We start from the raw sequence: 17,388 nt of genomic DNA, 5'->3' as shown, positions 1-17,388 counted from the left end.
TCAACAAGATACCGGGTGTTTTTGAGAGCAGCGGCACATAGTAAGTGCTCTCCATCGAAGGCACACTATACCGAGGACAAGTGTGGCGACATGTGCTACGGTGTCTGTAAAGGCTAGAACCGCTACGGAACTAGGTCAATGAGATTGTGCGTATTCCGCAAAGGTGGTTACTGGTGTCGCAGCAGCGGTGCTTGTGGTGTAGTGGTTATCACATCCGCCTAACACGTGGAAGGTCCCAGGTTCGATCCCTGGCAGGCACACATTTTTTGCTTTTGCTTTCAAGGGATGTGGGACGGCTTAATTAATTTAAAGCGCCTGTGATTGCTGAGGTGTTAGGCCCCAACGGCCGTGTTCATTTACGAGTTCCGTCTACGTCCTTACCCTACTCGGCTTCCCTGTTTAGGTGGCAGGGGCGAATAATACAACCTACCTCAACATGGTTCAACGCCACAACATTAGCTCGAGCCACCCCCGGGTCCCAGCGGTACTTTATTCTTCAGCTCCGAATGATCTATTCAAATATAGCACACTCATACCTTTTAGCTCAACAAGATACCGGGTGTTTTTGAGAGCAGCGGCACATAGTAAGTGCTCTCCATCGAAGGCACACTATACCGAGGACAAGTGTGGCGACATGTGCTACGGTGTCTGTAAAGGCTAGAACCGCTACGGAACTAGGTCAATGAGATTGTGCGTATTCCGCAAAGGTGGTTACTGGTGTCGCATCAGCGGTGCTTGTGGTGTAGTGGTTATCACATCCGCCTAACACGCGGAAGGTCCCAGGTTCGATCCCTGGCAGGCACACATTTTTTGCTTTTGCTTTCAAGGGATGTGGGACGGCTTAATTAATTTAAAGCGCCTGTGATTGCTGAGGTGTTAGGCTCCGACGGCCGCGTTCATTTACGAGTTCTCTCTTCGTCCTTACCCTACTCGGCTTCCCTGTTGAGGTTGCAGGGGCGAATAATACAACCTACCTCAACATGGTTCAACGCTACAACATTTAGCTCGAGCCACCCCCGGGTCCCAGCCGTACTTTATTCTTCAGCTCCGAATGATCTATTCAAATATAGCACACTCATACCTTTTAGCTCAACAAGATACCGGGTGTTTTTGAGAGCAGCGGCACATAGTAAGTGCTCTCCATCGAAGGCACACTATACCGAGTACAAGTGTGGCGACATGTGCTACGGTGTCTGTAAAGGCTAGAACCGCTACGGAACTAGGTCAATGAGATTGTGCGTATTCCGCAAAGGTGGTTACTGGTGTCGCATCAGCGGTGCTTGTGGTGTAGTGGTTATCACATCCGCCTAACACGCGGAAGGTCCCAGGTTCGATCCCTGGCAGGCACACATTTTTTGCTTTTGCTTTCAAGGGATGTGGGACGGCTTAATTAATTTAAAGCGCCTGTGATTGCTGAGGTGTTAGGCCCCGACGGCGGCGTTCATTTACGAGTTCTCTCTTCGTCCTTACCCTACTCGGCTTCCCTGTTGAGGTGGCAGGGGCGAATAATATATCCCACCTTAACATAGTGCAACGCCACAACATTTAGCTCGAGCCAACCCCGGGTCCCAGCCGTTCTTTATTCTTCAGCCGCGAATGATCTATTCAAATATAGCACACTCATAGCTTTTAGCTCAACAAGATACCGGGTGTTTTTGAGAGCAGCGGGACATAGTAAGTGCTCTCCATCGAAGGTACACAATACCGAGGACAAGTGTGGCGACATGTGCTACGGTGTCTGTTAAGGGTAGAACCGCTACGGAGCCAGGCCAATGAGATTGCGAGTATTCCGCAAATGCGGTTTCTGGTGTCGCAGCGGCGGTGCTTGTGGTGTAGACCACCTAACACGCGGAAGGTCCCAGGTTCGATCCCTGGCAGGCACACATTTATTGCTTTTGCTTTCAAGGGATGTGGGACGGCTTAATTAATTTAAAGAGCCTGTGATTGCTGAGGTGTTAGGCCCGGACGGCCGTGTTCATTTACGAGTTCCCTCTACGTCCTTACCCTACTCGGCTTCCCTGATGAGGTGGCAGGGGCGAATAATATAACCGACCTTAACATAGTGCAACGCCACAACATTTAGCTCGAGCCAACCCCGGGTCCCAGCCGTTCTTTATTTTTCAGCCCCGAATGATCTATTCAAATATAGCACACTCAAAGCTTTTAGCTCAACAAGATACCGGGTGTTTTTGAGAGCAGCGGGACATAGTAAGTGCTCTCCATCGAAGGTACACAATATCGAGGACAAGTGTGGCAACATGTGCTACGATGTCTGTAAAGGCTAGAACCGCTATGGAACTAGGTCAATGAGATTGTGCGTATTCCACAAAGGTGGTTACTGGTGTCGCAGCAGCGGTGCTTGTGGTGTGATTCTACTTCCGGCCACGATCGCGGACGGACGTGCGAATCATGAGCTCCAGCGGAGCGGCGATAGCGGCTCAGCCGAGCCGCGGAAACAGGCCAACGGGAAGCGATAACGAGGAGTACCAGATTATACTGCCCCAACTGCCTACTGGACGCATTGTTTTAAACACGTTGTTTTTGCACGGCGACGTGAAGGCCAGACCGTTTAAGGTCGAAGATTTTCGGGATGCGCTCGCACGGACTGGTCTGCTCCCCGAGGTTGTCGCCTTGGGGGCGTACCAGATAAACCACGTGTGGGCAGTAACGTTCAACAGCCCTGAAGCAACGAAGAAGATGCTCGCAGTCACGGAGCTTCAAGTAAAGGGCCGGCGGTGCGTCGTCATCGACCCGCAAGATCAACAGGTCAGACTGAAGCTGCACTGGCTGCTTCACGGCGTCTCCGACGACGACATCCGGGCTGCCCTTGCGTCGTACGGGAAAGTGACCGAGGTGAACCGGGAGCGGTGGCGCGTCCAGGGCGTCACCGACAAGGGTTCCACAACAAGGACGGTGCTGCTGAAGTTAAAAAGAGGCCTCAAGATTGACGACCTGCCGCACCAGATAAAGGTTGCGGGCGAGCTCGCCCTCGTTGTGGCGCCGGGACGTCCCATGCAGTGCCTTCGCTGCAAAGGCCAGGGCCATGTGCGGCGGGAGTGCAGGGTGCCCCGTTGTTCCAAGTGCAGGCGTTTTGGTCACGTCGATACGCAGTGTGTGCCCTCGTATGCGTCAGTGACGGGACCCGTTGACAACGAGGCTACTTCCGAGCACCTTATGGATGTCGTCGAGGCCGAGGAAGCAGCTGAAGGCGCAGGTGGGGGCGAGCCCTCAGAAACTACCACCTTGACCCCAAGGGAAGACTGCCTCACACAGGAAGTAAAAACCCCCGAGGCCACCCCAGCAACGACGGCAGCACCAGAGGAGGGCTTGGGTAAAAGCGACGGAAAGTGCTTGGCACCCGAGCCCCCCAGTGCACTGGTGGGGCAACACCCGGAGAAGATGGACACCGACGGAGCAGCGACTTCGGCGGGGACGGTCAAGCGTTCCCGCGTCGACGCAGCAGACGGGAACGACAACGTGGGTAACAGGAACAGCGAGGAGCCGCCGGCGAAAACAACGCAGATACGGCGGCCGTCGTTCAGACCCAAGCCTATCATCCCGCCCGACAGGAAACCCCCGGAAACGCCCCCCCAACAGCGCAACGCAGGGGACAGCGCAGCGGCGGGTGGGAGCGCCTAGCCAGCTCGAGACGCGAAAGGTAAGCGCCATGCTCTCAGCCTCTAATTAAGACACTGCCTTACGATCTCGCCCTGACCGTAGCTACTCTCAACGTCAGGGGATTGGCTGGGAAAAGAAAACAGAGCCAAGTGTACCGACTGTTAACCGAACATGACGTTGACGTGTTAGCGGTTCAGGAAACCAAGGTGCAGGGGGAGGCAGAGACTGAGAGCATGGTGCGGCGTTTCACGTCGAGGTACTTCGCATGTGTTAGTCACGCAGTCGGCACTTCGGCGGGTTGCGTGCTTTTCGTGCGAAAGCTACCGGGCTTAGCTGTCCAAACTGTTATGTCATGTTTGTCGGGGCGATTAGTGGTGTGCGATTTCTCTTTTCGCATTGTCGAGTGGCGTGTGTTGTGCATTTATGCCCCCAATTCTGGGGACGAGCGTGCCGACTTTTTTAATAGTATCAGGCAGCACCTCACCACTGATAGGCAAATAATACTGTTAGGGGATTTTAATTGCGTGTTAACCGCACGTGACAAGACAAGCAAAAGGCCGTTCAAGGACGTCAGCACTGATTTGTTGTCTGAGCACATTGTGGAATTCGGTCTTGAGGATGTTGCCGAATGTTTGGAGGGCGCAAGAAGCGTGCAATACACGCACTTTCAAGGCGCTAGCCACGCCCGACTGGACCGGATTTACATATCGGTGGAAATGGTTCCAATGTGCAGCAACTATAGTGTTTTGCCATTGTCTTTCTCCGATCATTGTTTTGTCGCGTGCAGAATAGGGCACAAAAAACGGCGGAACAATTTTACATGGGAATTGTGGAAGTTAAATGAAACTGTTTTAAAAGACGAAAATTTCAGCAACACAGTAAAGGACCAAATCAGGAAAATCGAACAGGGCAGCCAAAATATGATCTTGGAAATGTGGGAACTAACAAAAGAAGCGTCTAAAATTAAAGCAATTGAACGGGCCAGCTGCATAAGGTTCGAACAAAAAGAAAAGGAAACGTCGCTCCGAGAATTGCTAAAAACTCTGACAGAGCAGGAGGGCAAACAACCGGGCGTGTACAAAGACGACATCAGGCAAACAAAACAAAAGCTAGAAATAATCGACGAAGAGCGCTATCACGGAGCGCTTGTACGAGCAAGAGCGGTCCAGGCGATAGCGGGTGAAAGACCTACAAAGAGAGCCTTGGGGCTCGAGAAAGCGCATGCTCGACGGAATCACATAACCGAGATTGACTGGAACGGCGGAACTTCCGGGGATAGCAAGCACATCGAGCGTGCCTTTTTTGGGCACTATCAGTCGCTTTTTGCTTTTCGCTCTGCCGATTTTGAAAGCTACAAGAAAGAATCCCTCAGCAACATGCCTAAGCTTGACGATGAAACAAAGGAGTGGCTGCAACAACCAATAGCATCGAAGGAAGTTGAAGACGCCACTGATAATTTAAACCCAGGGAAAAAGCCAGGCCCGGACGGGTTGACTGCGGTGTTCTACAAAGAATTTAAGAGTGAAATATCACCGGTATTAGCGGTTGTTTTTAATGAATCGTTTAAGTTGAAATCACTGCCACCTTCTTACGGAACTGCTCACACGGTGTTAATTCCCAAAACAGAAGATGTTGAAAAACTTAAGCAGGCTACGTCATATAGGCCCATTTCACTTACGAATGTGGACTATAAAATATTTATGAAGGTACTAGCAAGTAGGCTCCAGGGAGTGATTCACAAAATAGTCGGTCCCCATCAGACTTGCGGCATACGGGGAAGGTCTATTTGCACCAATATACATAAGGCAAGGTGTGTGCTGGAGTGTTCCGATGCCATGCATGTAGGAGTCGCTGTGCTTCAGCTAGACCTTGAAAAGGCCTTCGATTGTGTATCACACAAAGTATTGTTTTCTATTTTGGATTATATCAACGTCGGTTCTGTTATCAAAGAGGGGGTAGCAATGGCGTACCGGAATTGCACCACGCGGTTAGTGGTGAACAAGGTATTGGGAGCGTCCATTAATGTGCAACGCTCTGTGCGCCAGAGCTGCCCCATCAGCCCACTTTTGTTCTGCATTTATATTGAAACATTGTGTTTACGTATCCTCAGAGATGTCGAAATTCGAAGGTTCCGAGTGCATGAGTCCCAGGTAAACGTATTGGCTTATGCAGACGACATTGCGGTATTCTGTGAGAACAAAGAAAGTATTATTAAAAAAGTTTAGATAACAAAACAGTTCAGCCCAATCTCAGGTAGCCTGGTAAATTGGGGAAAGTGCCTCGGGTTTTGGCATGGAGAATGGCAATCAACCCCTGACACTTTTGCCTACGTAAGCTGGTCAACAACCGCGAGTAAAGTACCTTGGAGCCCCACTACAGTTTGATAGTGAGCCGTATTGGCACGAACAAAGACAGGAGACCCGAGCAAAGGCAGACAAGTGGAGGGGGGCGTATTTGTCAACCTTGCTAGGGCAACAGTGTGCAACTTGTTTTTCGTTAGTAAACTGTGGTACATGATGCAAGTACTCCACTGTTCACGTACAAATGTGCAAAAGCTGCATCGGGTACTTGCTGTTTTCGTGTGGGCCTCGAATTGGGAGAGGTGCAGCCGCACCAACCTGTTCAGGCGAATCAAAGATGGGGGACTGGGACTGGCGCACCTATTTGTGCGACAGCTTGTAAATAGATTTCTGTTTTTAAGGGATGTAAGGGACCCCTTTCTGAGGACAGTGTGTCAGGTGAGGCTGGGAAGGCTTCTCCCTGACTTTGTTGTAACCACCGGGTATATGCATGGAGGGATTTTTGGTTTTTTTAAAGAAGTCGTTGGAAGTGTAAATTTTTTGAATGCACGTTTTTCAAAAGAATACTTAAGTACGGTAAAAAGGAAAAACCTTTATTATGATATTGTCAATGCTGTGTTCCCAGTGCCAATGTACAGCGCTATGTACTCTGGAGGCCACGCCAGGACGTACTTAAGAGGGTGAAAAAAATGCGAATTCAGCCAGGGGTCAAGTCATTTTTCTTTAGGCTGCATACAGCTACATTATTAGTACGAACATATATGGGGGACAGGCTGTTTTAGATGTAAATTACCAGAGACAATAGACCACGTGTTTTTGCATTGTTGTGAGGGAGTCTATATATGGGATGTACTGCAAAGGACACAACGAAAAGACTTTCCTTTCAACCCTCATGGAATACGGTTTCTTGCAGTGGACAATGAGGCTGGAGTGCCTTATGATTTAGTAATGGTACTGGGCCTCCGTAGCATATGGCGCTCTCGCACAGCAAGGCTGTAAAATGATGTCGATGCACGTTTTGCACTACAGTATTTTAAAGAGAGTGTTGGTCGCTTTGTAGAAATTATTAGGTATTCCCGGTTTGGCTGCCAGAAATAGAGCAGCTGTCAAAGCTCAGGCTATTTTAATGACAACGCCAACCCTTTATTGGCTGGCAGCCTCACTTTTCCTAAGTTCAGCGTTTTATTGCGATGATCTGTAGTGTTGTTTTGTGTGTTGTCAAAACCAGGCAATAAAGAAAAAAAAGTGCTTTTGGTGCAGTGGTTATCACATCCGCCTAACACGCGGAAGGTCCCAGGTTCAATCCCTGGCAGGCACAGTTTTTTTGCTTTTGGTTTCGAGGAATGTGGGACGGCTTAATTATTTTAACTAGCCGGTGATACCTGCGGTGTTGGGCCCCAACGGCAGTGTTCATTTACGAGTACCCTCTACCTCCCTACCATACTCCACTTCACTGTTGAGGTGGCAGGGGCGATTAATATAACCTACCTTAACATTGTGACACTCCACAAAATTTATGTGGAACCACCCCCTCTTCACAACCGTACTTTTTATCTTCAGCTCCAAATGATCTATTAAAATATAGCACACTTATAGCTTTTAACTCAACAAGATTCCGGGTGTTATTGACAGCGGGGGCACCCAGCCGCGTTCCCCTTTCCTTAGTCCTTCGGATGTCCAGTATGGAGACCTTAAAGAGTAAGTGCTTTCCATCGAAGGCACACAATACCGAGGAGAAGTGTGGCAACATGTGCTACGGTGTCTGTAATGCTAGAACCGGTATGGAACTAGGTCAGTGAGATTGTGCGTATTCCGCAAAGGCGGTTTGTAGGGTCGCAGCAGCTGTGCTTGTGGTGTAGAATACTACACCACACTTCCGGCCACCACCGTGAACGGACGCAGAATGCAGGGCTCCTCAGGAGCGGTTAATGCGGCCACGTCTGGCAACGGTATCAGGTTTCTTGTGCAGGACGATGATGAGTACCAGGTTTCTCTGCCAACTTTGCCAACAGGTCGTATTGTTTTTAATACTGTTTTTTGCACGGTGATATGAGGGCCCGCCCGTATAGCGTCGAAGATTTCCGAGACGCGTTGGCGCGTTTGGAACTGCTTCCCGAGGTGCTTTCCTTGGGAGCGTTCCAGATGAGTCACGTTTGGGCAGTGACTTTCAAGAATGAGCAAGCTGTGAAGAAGAGGACACTAAAAAAGGACATCGACATCACCCCGTACACCATTCGCTTCCTGCCATTTGAAGATGTTAATCGGGTGCCATATGACGTTTTCGTTCTCCTAGGATTGTTTAGCTTGTGGAAGTGCCGTATGACTGATCGGCATGCGGAACCCCCTAGGCTGAACAAGTGCATTTTTCGGGAACAGGCGGCGTTGGTGCGGAGCGTTTATGCTGCGCAGAGTGATCCACCAGAGTGGCTGCCTCTTTTGGATGCGTGCGTTTGCTTGCCTGAGTTTTGATCTTTGTTCGACTGTCTGTTAGTGCTTAAATTGTGTGTTAAGTGTCTCGTCTTTTGAAGTTTTCTAACATTTCCATGCATTAAAGAAAAAAAGGGCTTGTCTTGTAGTGGTTATCACATCCGCCTAACACGCGGAAGGTCCCAGGTTCGATCCCTGGCAGGCACAATTTTTTTGCTTTTGGTTTCGAGGAATGTGGGACGGCTTAATTATTTTAACTAACCGGTGATACCTGAGGTGCTAGGCCTCATAGGCCGTGCTCATTTACGAGTTCCCTCTACCTCTTTCCCAACTCCACTTCACTGTTGAGGTGGGACGGGCGATTAATATAACCTACCTTACCATTGTGCAACGAAACAAAATTTATGTGGAACCACCCCCTCTTCACAGCCGTACTTTATTGTTCAGCTCCAAATGATCTATTAAAATATAGCACACTTATACCTTTTAGCTCAACAAGATGCCGGGTGTTCTTGACAGCGGGGGCCCAGCCGCGCTCCCCTTTCCTTAGTCCTTCGGATGTCCAGTATGGAGACCTTAAAGAGTAAGTGCTTTCCATCGAAGGCACACAATACCGAAGAGAAGTGTGGCAACATGTGCTACGGTGTCTGTAATGCTAGAACCGGTATGGAACTAGGTCAGTGAGATTGTGCGCATTCCGCAAACGCGGTTTGTGGGGTCGCAGCCGCTGTGCTTGTGGTGTAGAATACTACACCACACTTCCGGCCACCACCGTGAACGGACGCAGAATGCAGGGCTCCTCAGGAGCGGTTAATGCGGCCACGTCTGGCCACGGTATCAGGTTTCTTGTACACGACGATGATGAGTACCAGGTTTCTCTGCCAACTTTGCCAACAGGTCGTATTGTTTTTAATACTGTTTTTTGCACGGTGATCTGAGGGCCCGCCCGTATCGCGTCGAAGATTTCCGAGACGCGTTGGCGTGTTTGGAACTGCTTCCCGAGGTGCTTTCCTTGGGAGCGTTCCAGGTGAGTCACGTTTGGGCAGTGACTTTCAAGAATGAGCAAGCTGTGAAGAAGATGATCGAAGCGAAGGACGTGAGAGTGAAGGGACGGCAGTGTATTGTCATCGACCCAGCGAACCAGGACCTCCGGCTGAAGTTGCATTGGTAGCTACACAATGTGACCGAAGAAGACGTCCGTGTTGCCCTTTCCCCGTACGGCAGAGTCACCGACGTTACCAGGGAGAGGTGGAGAGTTCAAGGCATCCACGACAAGGGCTCGACTACGCGGGCAGTTACCCTCAAGCTCAAGGCGGGCGTGAGGGCCGAGGACCTTCCGCACCAGCTCCGAGTGGCGGGCGAGTCAGCGCTCGTGGTCGTGCCCGGGAGAGCCCCGCAGTGCCTGCGCTGCCAGAGTATGGGACATATGCCGCGGGACTGCAACGTGCCGCGTTGCAGTGTCTGTCGCCGCTTCGGCCACGAGGCGGCACAGTGCACGCGGACGTACGCCGCCGTAACCGGACCCGTGCCAGACGACAGCTCGGCCGAGCTTGTCATGGACGCGGAGGAAGCCGAAGAGTTGGCCGCGGGAAGTGAGCCGCCACGGCAACCGACGCGGGAGGCCGGAGCAGAAGTGCCAGGGAGTTGGGGTCCTCCACCCAGGGACGAGGAAATTGTTCGTGAGGAGGAGACTACATCGCCGGTTGCGGCAACGGTTTCAGCTGCTAGCGTCGCACCGGAGGCCACCTTGTCTCAACAAACGCCGACGCGAGCCACCGAAGACGCCGGGGACGCCGCCAGTGACAGCGACGCTAATGAGGTGCGCGGTGAAGATGGTTCGGTGACGAAACGCCCCCGGCACGAACGAGACAACCAGGCGGCGAAGGAGGACACAGCTACTGACGGGAAACCGGCCCCTAAAGGGCTAGTGACTCGTCGTTCGTCCCTCAAACCAAAGCCAAACAGTATGCCGTACGAGCGAACGCCAGCCACGGCCAAACCGCCGTGAAAGTGTGCGTGCATCCGGGTATCCCTCCACCATTTTTTGTTTTTGTCGCATTCTTTGGCTCATTGAGAACGCTTGTTTGACGTTTACCAGTGTTCGCGTCAATATGAAGAATCAACGAGAAGTTTTAATGACGCCTTTGACGGTTTGCAGTGTGGCGCCCGTGCGCACAGGTTCCTTTGAGGCGTTTCCCCCGTTTTTGAATGCGCCATATTCGCCCGCGCGTCCGGAGTTTTTCGCTGCCTCAAAATGCTAAATTTTAACACCCCTGTTCGTATCGCCACGCTAAACGTTCGTGGTCTGGCTGACAGGCGTCGGCAAAACCAAGTTTACCGCTTGGTTGCCGATAAAGAACTCGATATTGTGGCGATTCAGGAAACGAAAGTTGAGGGAGAAGGGCAAACGCAGCGTATGGCGCAAACTTTCAATGCGCACCACCATGTTTGCGTAAGTCACGCAGTTGGCGTTTCTGGGGGGTGTATGCTGTTAATTAAACAGAGTTTGGGCGTTGCAATTGAATCCGTCACGGCTTGTCTTGCAGAGCGGTTCATAGCTTGGGATTTTAAGTTTTTGTCGCGCGATTGGCGTGTTGTCGTTGTGTATGCGCCGACACGAGCGAACGAAAGGAAAGTTTTTTTTGAAAATATCCGTGCACGACTGGACACTGAACGTATAGTTGTTTTTCTAGGAGACTTTAACTGTGTATGCTCCGCGCGCGACAAGTCCAGTGATACGCCATTCCGTGACTCGAGTATCTTGGCGTTGATTGAGGCAGCATCAGACTATTGTTTAGAAGATGTCGGGGATGCGCTTCTTGGCGTAAGACAAGTGCATTTCACCCATTTCCAGGCACAAGCCACGCCCGCTTGGATCGGGCTTATGTTTCGCTCGAGCTCTTACCTGAGTTCAAACAAAGTTAAAAACGTGGCGCAAACTAGACGGGACAAGAGAGACAAGAAACACAGATACACCCAGGACCTGTGTTTCTTGTCTCTCTTGTCCCGTCTAGTTTGCGCCACGTCTCTCTTGTCCCGTCTAGTTTGCGCCACGTTTTTAACTTTGTTTGAACTATGTACCAACTAGCTCAGCAACAAGTTTTGTTAAGTCTTACCTGAGTGGGGTGATTATTGTGTGTCACCCGTGTCGTTTAGCGACCACTGCCTGGTTTCTTTACCCTTGGTGGACGCAAGCCAAGAGCAAACACGTTTAATTGGAGTCTTTGGAAAATGAATAGTAAGCTATTGCAGGAGGAAGAATTTACAACTGAAATAAATGAAAAAATACGGCGTTTACCAGATAGGAAAACTAGCTGGTCCTGTAGGTGGAAAATTTTCAAACAAGAAGTAAAGTTGAGTGCGATAGAAAAATCAAGTGCACGGAAGTATCGTGAGAGACAAAGAGAACAACTTCTACGTAAAAACCTCGCATCGCTTACTAATGAAGAATCTCGGTCGCCGGGGTTGCAAACGGAAAAGATTAAAAGGGTTAAATCGGAGCTTGAAGTTATAGACCAGAATAAATACCACGGTGCCCTGGTGAGAGCAAGGGCGGAAAAGTTGCTATTGGGTGAAGCGCCCACCAAGAGAGCACTTGCATCAGAAAAGCGCTACGCTTGTAGAAATCGTATAGTCGAAATCGAAAATCGCGGAGTGCTAACGACTGACCATACGCAGATAGAGGGTGCTTTTAAGGATTTTTATGAAGCCCATTTTTCTGTTCATAAGGGCGACGCCGATAATTTCAGAGATGAATTCTTGAACTTAATGCCCAGAATAGAAGACGACATGAAGGCCATTCTTGAGATGCCAATCACCATAAATGAAATTTTGAGTGCCATTGATGATTTAACCCCAGGTAGAACGCCAGGCCCAGAAGGCCTAAGCGCGTGTTTTTACAAGGCCTTTAAAGACACACTTAGCGTAGTGTTATGTGAAGTTTACGCCGAAGCGTACGAAAACAACAGACTGCCACCATCCTTTACTCTATCTCACACAGTTCTCATTCCAAAGACTGAAGATGTCATTAAACTGAGGAATGTAACAGCGTACCGTCCAATTAGTCTCTCAAATGTCGACTATAAGATATTAATGAAGGTCTTAGCTGCTCGGTTGCAATTAGTAGTGAAAGAAATAGTCGGACCACACCAAACATGCGGCATTAAAGGTCGTTCCATTACGACCAATACCCACGTAGCCCGTAGCATCCTGGAATGCTCTGACAGCCTTGAGCAAGGAGTAGCAATGGTACAAATAGACTTAGAAAAAGCGTTCGACAAGGTCTCCCACGAACTGCTATTGATGATTCTTGAGCACACAAACGTAGGAAAAATGATTACGGATGGTGTACGCATGGCGTACAGGGACTGTAGTACAAGTTTGGTGGTCAACAAGTCGGAAGGCGCTCCAGTTCAGGTCAGCCGTTCTGTGCGCCAGGGGTGCCCACTGTCCTCGCTGCTATTCTGTATGTTTATTGAAACGTTTTGTGTAAACATCCTTAAAAATAAGAAAATCAGCGGGTTTTCATTACAATCCTGCGAAGTTCGTGTGCTCGCTTATGCAGACGACATTGCTTTGTTTTTCCAAGACACGAGTAGCATCCACGAAAGTATAAGTGTAATTAAAAGGTTCTGCCTCTACACTGGTAGTTCCGTCAATTGGGATAAGTGTATTGGATTCTGGCACGGAAGCTGGTTGTGCAAGCCACGTACATTCACAGCTATCAGCTGGGTAGACACGCCAGTGAAGTACTTAGGTGTCCCCCTAGAAAACTATCGTGACAGTGATCCTTTCTGGCGCAGGCAAGCCACCGAAATCCGTGATAAAGCGGATAAGTGGGGGGGGGGGGTAAGCAGTTGTCCGTGTTCGCGCGAGCGACTGTGTGTAACCTATTCTTTGTGTCAAAACTTCGGTACGTGATGCAGGTTCTGCATTGCTCGTGTGCCAATGTTCAAAGATTGCACAGGGTGTTTGCTGTCTTTATTTGGTGTTCCACTTCGGAGCGCACAAGCCGAACCAACCTGTTTAGACGAGTGCGCTGTGGGGGCCTTTCCCTGGCGCACCTTTTTCTACGCCAGGTAGTGAACCGCTTTCTTTTTTTACGTGATGTGCAAAACCCCTTTTTGCGCACCGTGTGTCAAGTGCGCCTAGGTAGAGTTTTACCCGAATTTGTTGTTACTTCTTGTGTTCGTGGCGGTGGCATTCATGGCTATCTACGTGAGGTGGTACTTTCGGCAAGATTTTTATTCTCGCGGTTTTCTTTCGAATATCTGGCTACCGTGCACAGAAAAAAATTGACCCGCATTTCCCCGAGAGGAAGAATGTGGAAGTGCGAATGCACGAGTTGAATTTGCGCGGTTCGGTAATGTTCGCGAAAGAGAGATCACACACACACACACACACAACTACAAAAAGGAAGATGCATTTATTCACAGACACCTATTTGTGTTGTCGTTGTACTTGATTGCTAGAGCGGATCTCAGCTTTGAAATTTCGTGTCAGTACTCCTTTAAGCGGGTGCATTAGCCCTTCTCAAGCCCGATTCCTGGCCAATCCCCCACGTGGGTATGTGCCATGCAAAGACACCTATTTGTGTTGTCGTTGTACTTGATTGCTAGAGCGGATCTCAGCTTTGAAATTTCGTGTCAGTACTCCTTTTAGCGGGTGCATTAGCCCTTCTCACGCCCGATTCCTCGCCAATCCCCCACGTGGGTATGTGCCATGTCAGCGGCCAGGCAGCGCGCGCCCATCTCCCCCCGTTGCCAAGGAAGACGAGGAGATGCCTGGCCAATTACCCACGTGGGTATGTGCCATGTCAGCGTCCAGGCAGCGCGCGCCCATCTCCCCCCGTTGCCAAGGAAGACGAGGAGCGCGCGCACCCGCAGCTGTTGCTATGCGGACGGCGGCGGAATGCGGACGGCGGCGGACGCTTCAGGCTCGCTTAAGAAGTGCATTCGCACTTACAAAGCTGTATAGAGACCTTCTTGACACCACTTTGCCGACTCTTTTGTACCGATCCCTATACAGTGCAGGGCCAGGACAAAATGTGTGTCACCGTGTGAAAAAAATGACAGTCCCGCCTTATGTAAAGTCTTTTTTCTTTAAATTACACGTGGGAGTATTACCCGTTAAAACTTGGATGATTGAAAAAGGTTTGTTTGTTCCCTGGGGGCCTGACTGCTTGGTTTGTAAAAAGCCAGAAAAAGTAGAGCACGCATTAATAGACTGTTGGGACGGGGTGTTCTTGTGGGACGTTTTGCAGAGAACACTAAAAAAGGATTTCCCGTTGGATATCCATGGAATCAGGTTGTTGGCCATTGAAAACTACGGCGGCGTCCCGTATGATCTTTTGATGTTGCTGGCCCTACATAGTATATGGAAAACTCGATTGGCAGTTCGCCATAATGATGTAGATGTGAAACCGAGCAGAGAGTTGTTCTGCCAGAGTGTACGGGAGATCTTAGAAGTGTACAAAGCCCAACCATCTCCACCTGACTGGTTAAATGTGTTGGAAAGTGTGGCATGGCTTCGGCCTTTTTAACAAGCGCGAAATAGCAAGTGGCATGCTGATGTCTTTTCGCACTTTGTAAACCTTTTTTGTTCTTATTGTGTATACCGAAGACAGGCAATAAAGAAAAAAAAAGTGCTTGTGGTGTAGTGGTTATCACATCCGCCTAACACGCGGAAGGTCCCAGGTTCGATCCCTTGCAGGCACAATTTTTTGCTTTTGGTTTAGAGGAATGTGGGATGGCTTAATTATTTTAACTAGCCGGTGATACCTGAGGTGCTAGGCCCCAACGGCCGTGTTCATTTCCGAGTTCCCTCTACCTCTTTACCATACTCCGCTTCCCAGTTGAGGTGGCAGGGGCGATTAATATAACCTACCATAACATTGTGCAACAAAACAAAATTAATGTGGAACCACCGCCTCTTCACGGCCGTACTTTATTCTTCAGCTGCGAATGATCTATTCAAATATAGCACACTCATAGCTTTTAGCTCAACAATATGCCGTGTGTATTGACAGCGGGGGCTCCCAGCCGCGTTCCCCTTTCCTTAGTTCTTCGGATGTCAGTATGTAGAGCTTAAAGGGTAAGTGCTTTCCATCGAAGGCACACAATACCGAGGACAAGTGTGGCAACATGTGCTACGGTGTCTGTAACGCTAGAACCGGTATGGAACTAGGTCAGTGAGATTGTGCGTATTCCGCAAATGCGGTTTCTGGGGTCGCAGCAGCTGTGCTTGTGGTGTAGTGGTTATCACATCCGCCTAACACGCGGAAGGTCCCAGGTTCGATCCCTGGCGGGCACAATTTTTTTGCTTTTGGTTTCGAGGAATGTGGGACGGCTTAATTATTTTAACTAGCCCGTGATACCTGAGGTGCTAGGCCCCAACGGCCGTGTTTATTTACGAGATCCCTCTACCTCCTTACCATACTCCGCTTCCCTGTTGAGGTGGCAGGGGCGATTAATATAACCTACCTTAACATTGTGCAACGAAACAAAATTAATGTGGAACCACTCCCTCTTCACGGCCGTACTTTATTCTTCAGCTCCGAATGATCTATTCAAATATAGCACACTCATAGCTTTTAGCTCAACAAGATGCCGGGTGTTATTGACAGCGGGGGCACCCAGACGCGTTCCCCTTTCCTTAGTTCTTCGGATGTCAGTATGTAGAGCTTAAAGGGTAAGTGCTTTCCATCGAAGGCACACAATACCGAGGACAAGTGTGGCAACATGTGCTACGGTGTCTGTAACGCTAGAACCGGTATGGAACTAGGTCAGTGAGATTGTGCGTATTCCGCAAATGCGGTTTCTGGGGTCGCAGCAGCTGTGCTTGTGGTGTAGTGGTTATCACATCCGCCTAACACGCGGAAGGTCCCAGGTTCGATCCCTGGCGGGCACAATTTTTTTGCTTTTGGTTTCGAGGAATGTGGGACGGCTTAATTATTTTAACTAGCCCGTGATACCTGAGGTGCTAGGCCCCAACGGCCGTGTTTATTTACGAGATCCCTCTACCTCCTTACCATACTCCGCTTCCCTGTTGAGGTGGCAGGGGCGATTAATATAACCTACCTTAACATTGTGCAACGAAACAAAATTAATGTGGAACCACTCCCTCTTCACGGCCGTACTTTATTCTTCAGCTCCGAATGATCTATTCAAATATAGCACACTCATAGCTTTTAGCTCAACAAGATGCCGGGTGTTATTGACAGCGGGGGCACCCAGCCGCGTTCCCCTTTCCTTAGTCCTTCGGATGTCAGTATGGAGAGCTTAAAGGGTAAGTGCTTTCCATCGAAGGCACACAATACCGAGGACAAGTGTGGCAACATGTGCTACGGTGTCTGTAACGCTAGAACCGGTATGGAACTAGGTCAGTGAGATTGTGCGTATTCCGCAAATGCGGTTTCTGGGGTCGCAGCAGCTGTGCTTGTGGTGTAGTGGTTATCACATCCGCCTAACACGCGGAAGGTCCCAGGTTCGATCCCTGGCGGGCACAATTTTTTTGCTTTTGGTTTCGAGGAATGTGGGACGGCTTAATTATTTTAACTAGCCGGTGATACCTGAGGTGCTAGGCCCCAACGGCCGTGTTTATTTACGAGATCCCTCTACCTCCTTACCATACTCCGCTTCCCTGTTGAGGTGGCAGGGGCGATTAATATAACCTACCATAACATTGTGCAACGAAACAAAATTAATGTGGAACCACTCCCTCTTCACGGCCGTACTTTATTCTTCAGCTCCGAATGATCTATTCAAATATAGCACACTCATAGCTTTTAGCTCAACAATATGCCGTGTGTATTGACAGCGGGGGCTCCCAGCCGCGTTCCCCTTTCCTTAGTTCTTCGGATGTCAGTATGTAGAGCTTAAAGGGTAAGTGCTTTCCATCGAAGGCACACAATACCGAGGACAAGTGTGGCAACATGTGCTACGGTGTCTGTAACGCTAGAACCGGTATGGAACTAGGTCAGTGAGATTGTGCGTATTCCGCAAATGCGGTTTCTGGGGTCGCAGCAGCTGTGCTTGTGGTGTAG

The 17,388-nt window shown here is 49.7% G+C and overlaps 1 protein-coding gene and 9 non-coding genes across 10 annotated transcripts; all 10 read left to right on the top strand.

Annotated features, from left to right (window-relative positions):
- The first annotated feature begins 187 nt into the window (after nt 1-187).
- Trnav-aac (transfer RNA valine (anticodon AAC)) lies at nt 188-260 on the top strand. Its single transcript has one exon. It is a non-coding gene; the product is annotated as a tRNA-Val (tRNA).
- Nucleotides 261-731: 471 nt separating this feature from the next.
- Nucleotides 732-804, top strand: Trnav-aac (transfer RNA valine (anticodon AAC)). Its single transcript has one exon. It is a non-coding gene; the product is annotated as a tRNA-Val (tRNA).
- Nucleotides 805-1,276: 472 nt separating this feature from the next.
- Trnav-aac (transfer RNA valine (anticodon AAC)) lies at nt 1,277-1,349 on the top strand. The gene has a single exon. It is a non-coding gene; the product is annotated as a tRNA-Val (tRNA).
- A 1,038-nt stretch (nt 1,350-2,387) lies between these two features.
- LOC144173558 (uncharacterized) lies at nt 2,388-3,687 on the top strand. Its single transcript, XM_077701933.1, has one exon. It carries the CDS (start codon nt 2,410-2,412, stop codon nt 3,637-3,639), a length of 1,230 nt encoding a protein of 409 aa, XP_077558059.1. The 5' UTR covers nt 2,388-2,409; the 3' UTR covers nt 3,640-3,687.
- Nucleotides 3,688-7,163: 3,476 nt separating this feature from the next.
- On the top strand, nt 7,164-7,236 carry Trnav-aac (transfer RNA valine (anticodon AAC)). Its single transcript has one exon. It is a non-coding gene; the product is annotated as a tRNA-Val (tRNA).
- Nucleotides 7,237-8,479: 1,243 nt separating this feature from the next.
- Nucleotides 8,480-8,552, top strand: Trnav-aac (transfer RNA valine (anticodon AAC)). Its single transcript has one exon. It is a non-coding gene; the product is annotated as a tRNA-Val (tRNA).
- A 6,436-nt stretch (nt 8,553-14,988) lies between these two features.
- On the top strand, nt 14,989-15,061 carry Trnav-aac (transfer RNA valine (anticodon AAC)). Its single transcript has one exon. It is a non-coding gene; the product is annotated as a tRNA-Val (tRNA).
- A 522-nt stretch (nt 15,062-15,583) lies between these two features.
- Nucleotides 15,584-15,656, top strand: Trnav-aac (transfer RNA valine (anticodon AAC)). The gene has a single exon. It is a non-coding gene; the product is annotated as a tRNA-Val (tRNA).
- A 524-nt stretch (nt 15,657-16,180) lies between these two features.
- On the top strand, nt 16,181-16,253 carry Trnav-aac (transfer RNA valine (anticodon AAC)). The gene has a single exon. It is a non-coding gene; the product is annotated as a tRNA-Val (tRNA).
- Nucleotides 16,254-16,777: 524 nt separating this feature from the next.
- On the top strand, nt 16,778-16,850 carry Trnav-aac (transfer RNA valine (anticodon AAC)). Its single transcript has one exon. It is a non-coding gene; the product is annotated as a tRNA-Val (tRNA).
- Nucleotides 16,851-17,388: the final 538 nt, after the last annotated feature.

Source organism: Haemaphysalis longicornis, unplaced genomic scaffold, assembly GCF_048455015.1.
Source record: "Haemaphysalis longicornis isolate Haplotype H1 unplaced genomic scaffold, Haemaphysalis longicornis Haplotype H1 scaffold_3, whole genome shotgun sequence".
Classification (NCBI taxonomy): Eukaryota; Metazoa; Arthropoda; class Arachnida; order Ixodida; family Ixodidae; genus Haemaphysalis; species Haemaphysalis longicornis.
This window is presented reverse-complemented; position numbering and strand designations above follow the sequence as displayed.

Bases quoted from the DNA above. Each gene is read 5' to 3' on its own strand.
- LOC144173558 (XM_077701933.1), top strand. From the start codon at position 2,410: ATGAGCTCCAGCGGAGCGGCGATAGCGGCTCAGCCGAGCCGCGGAAAC.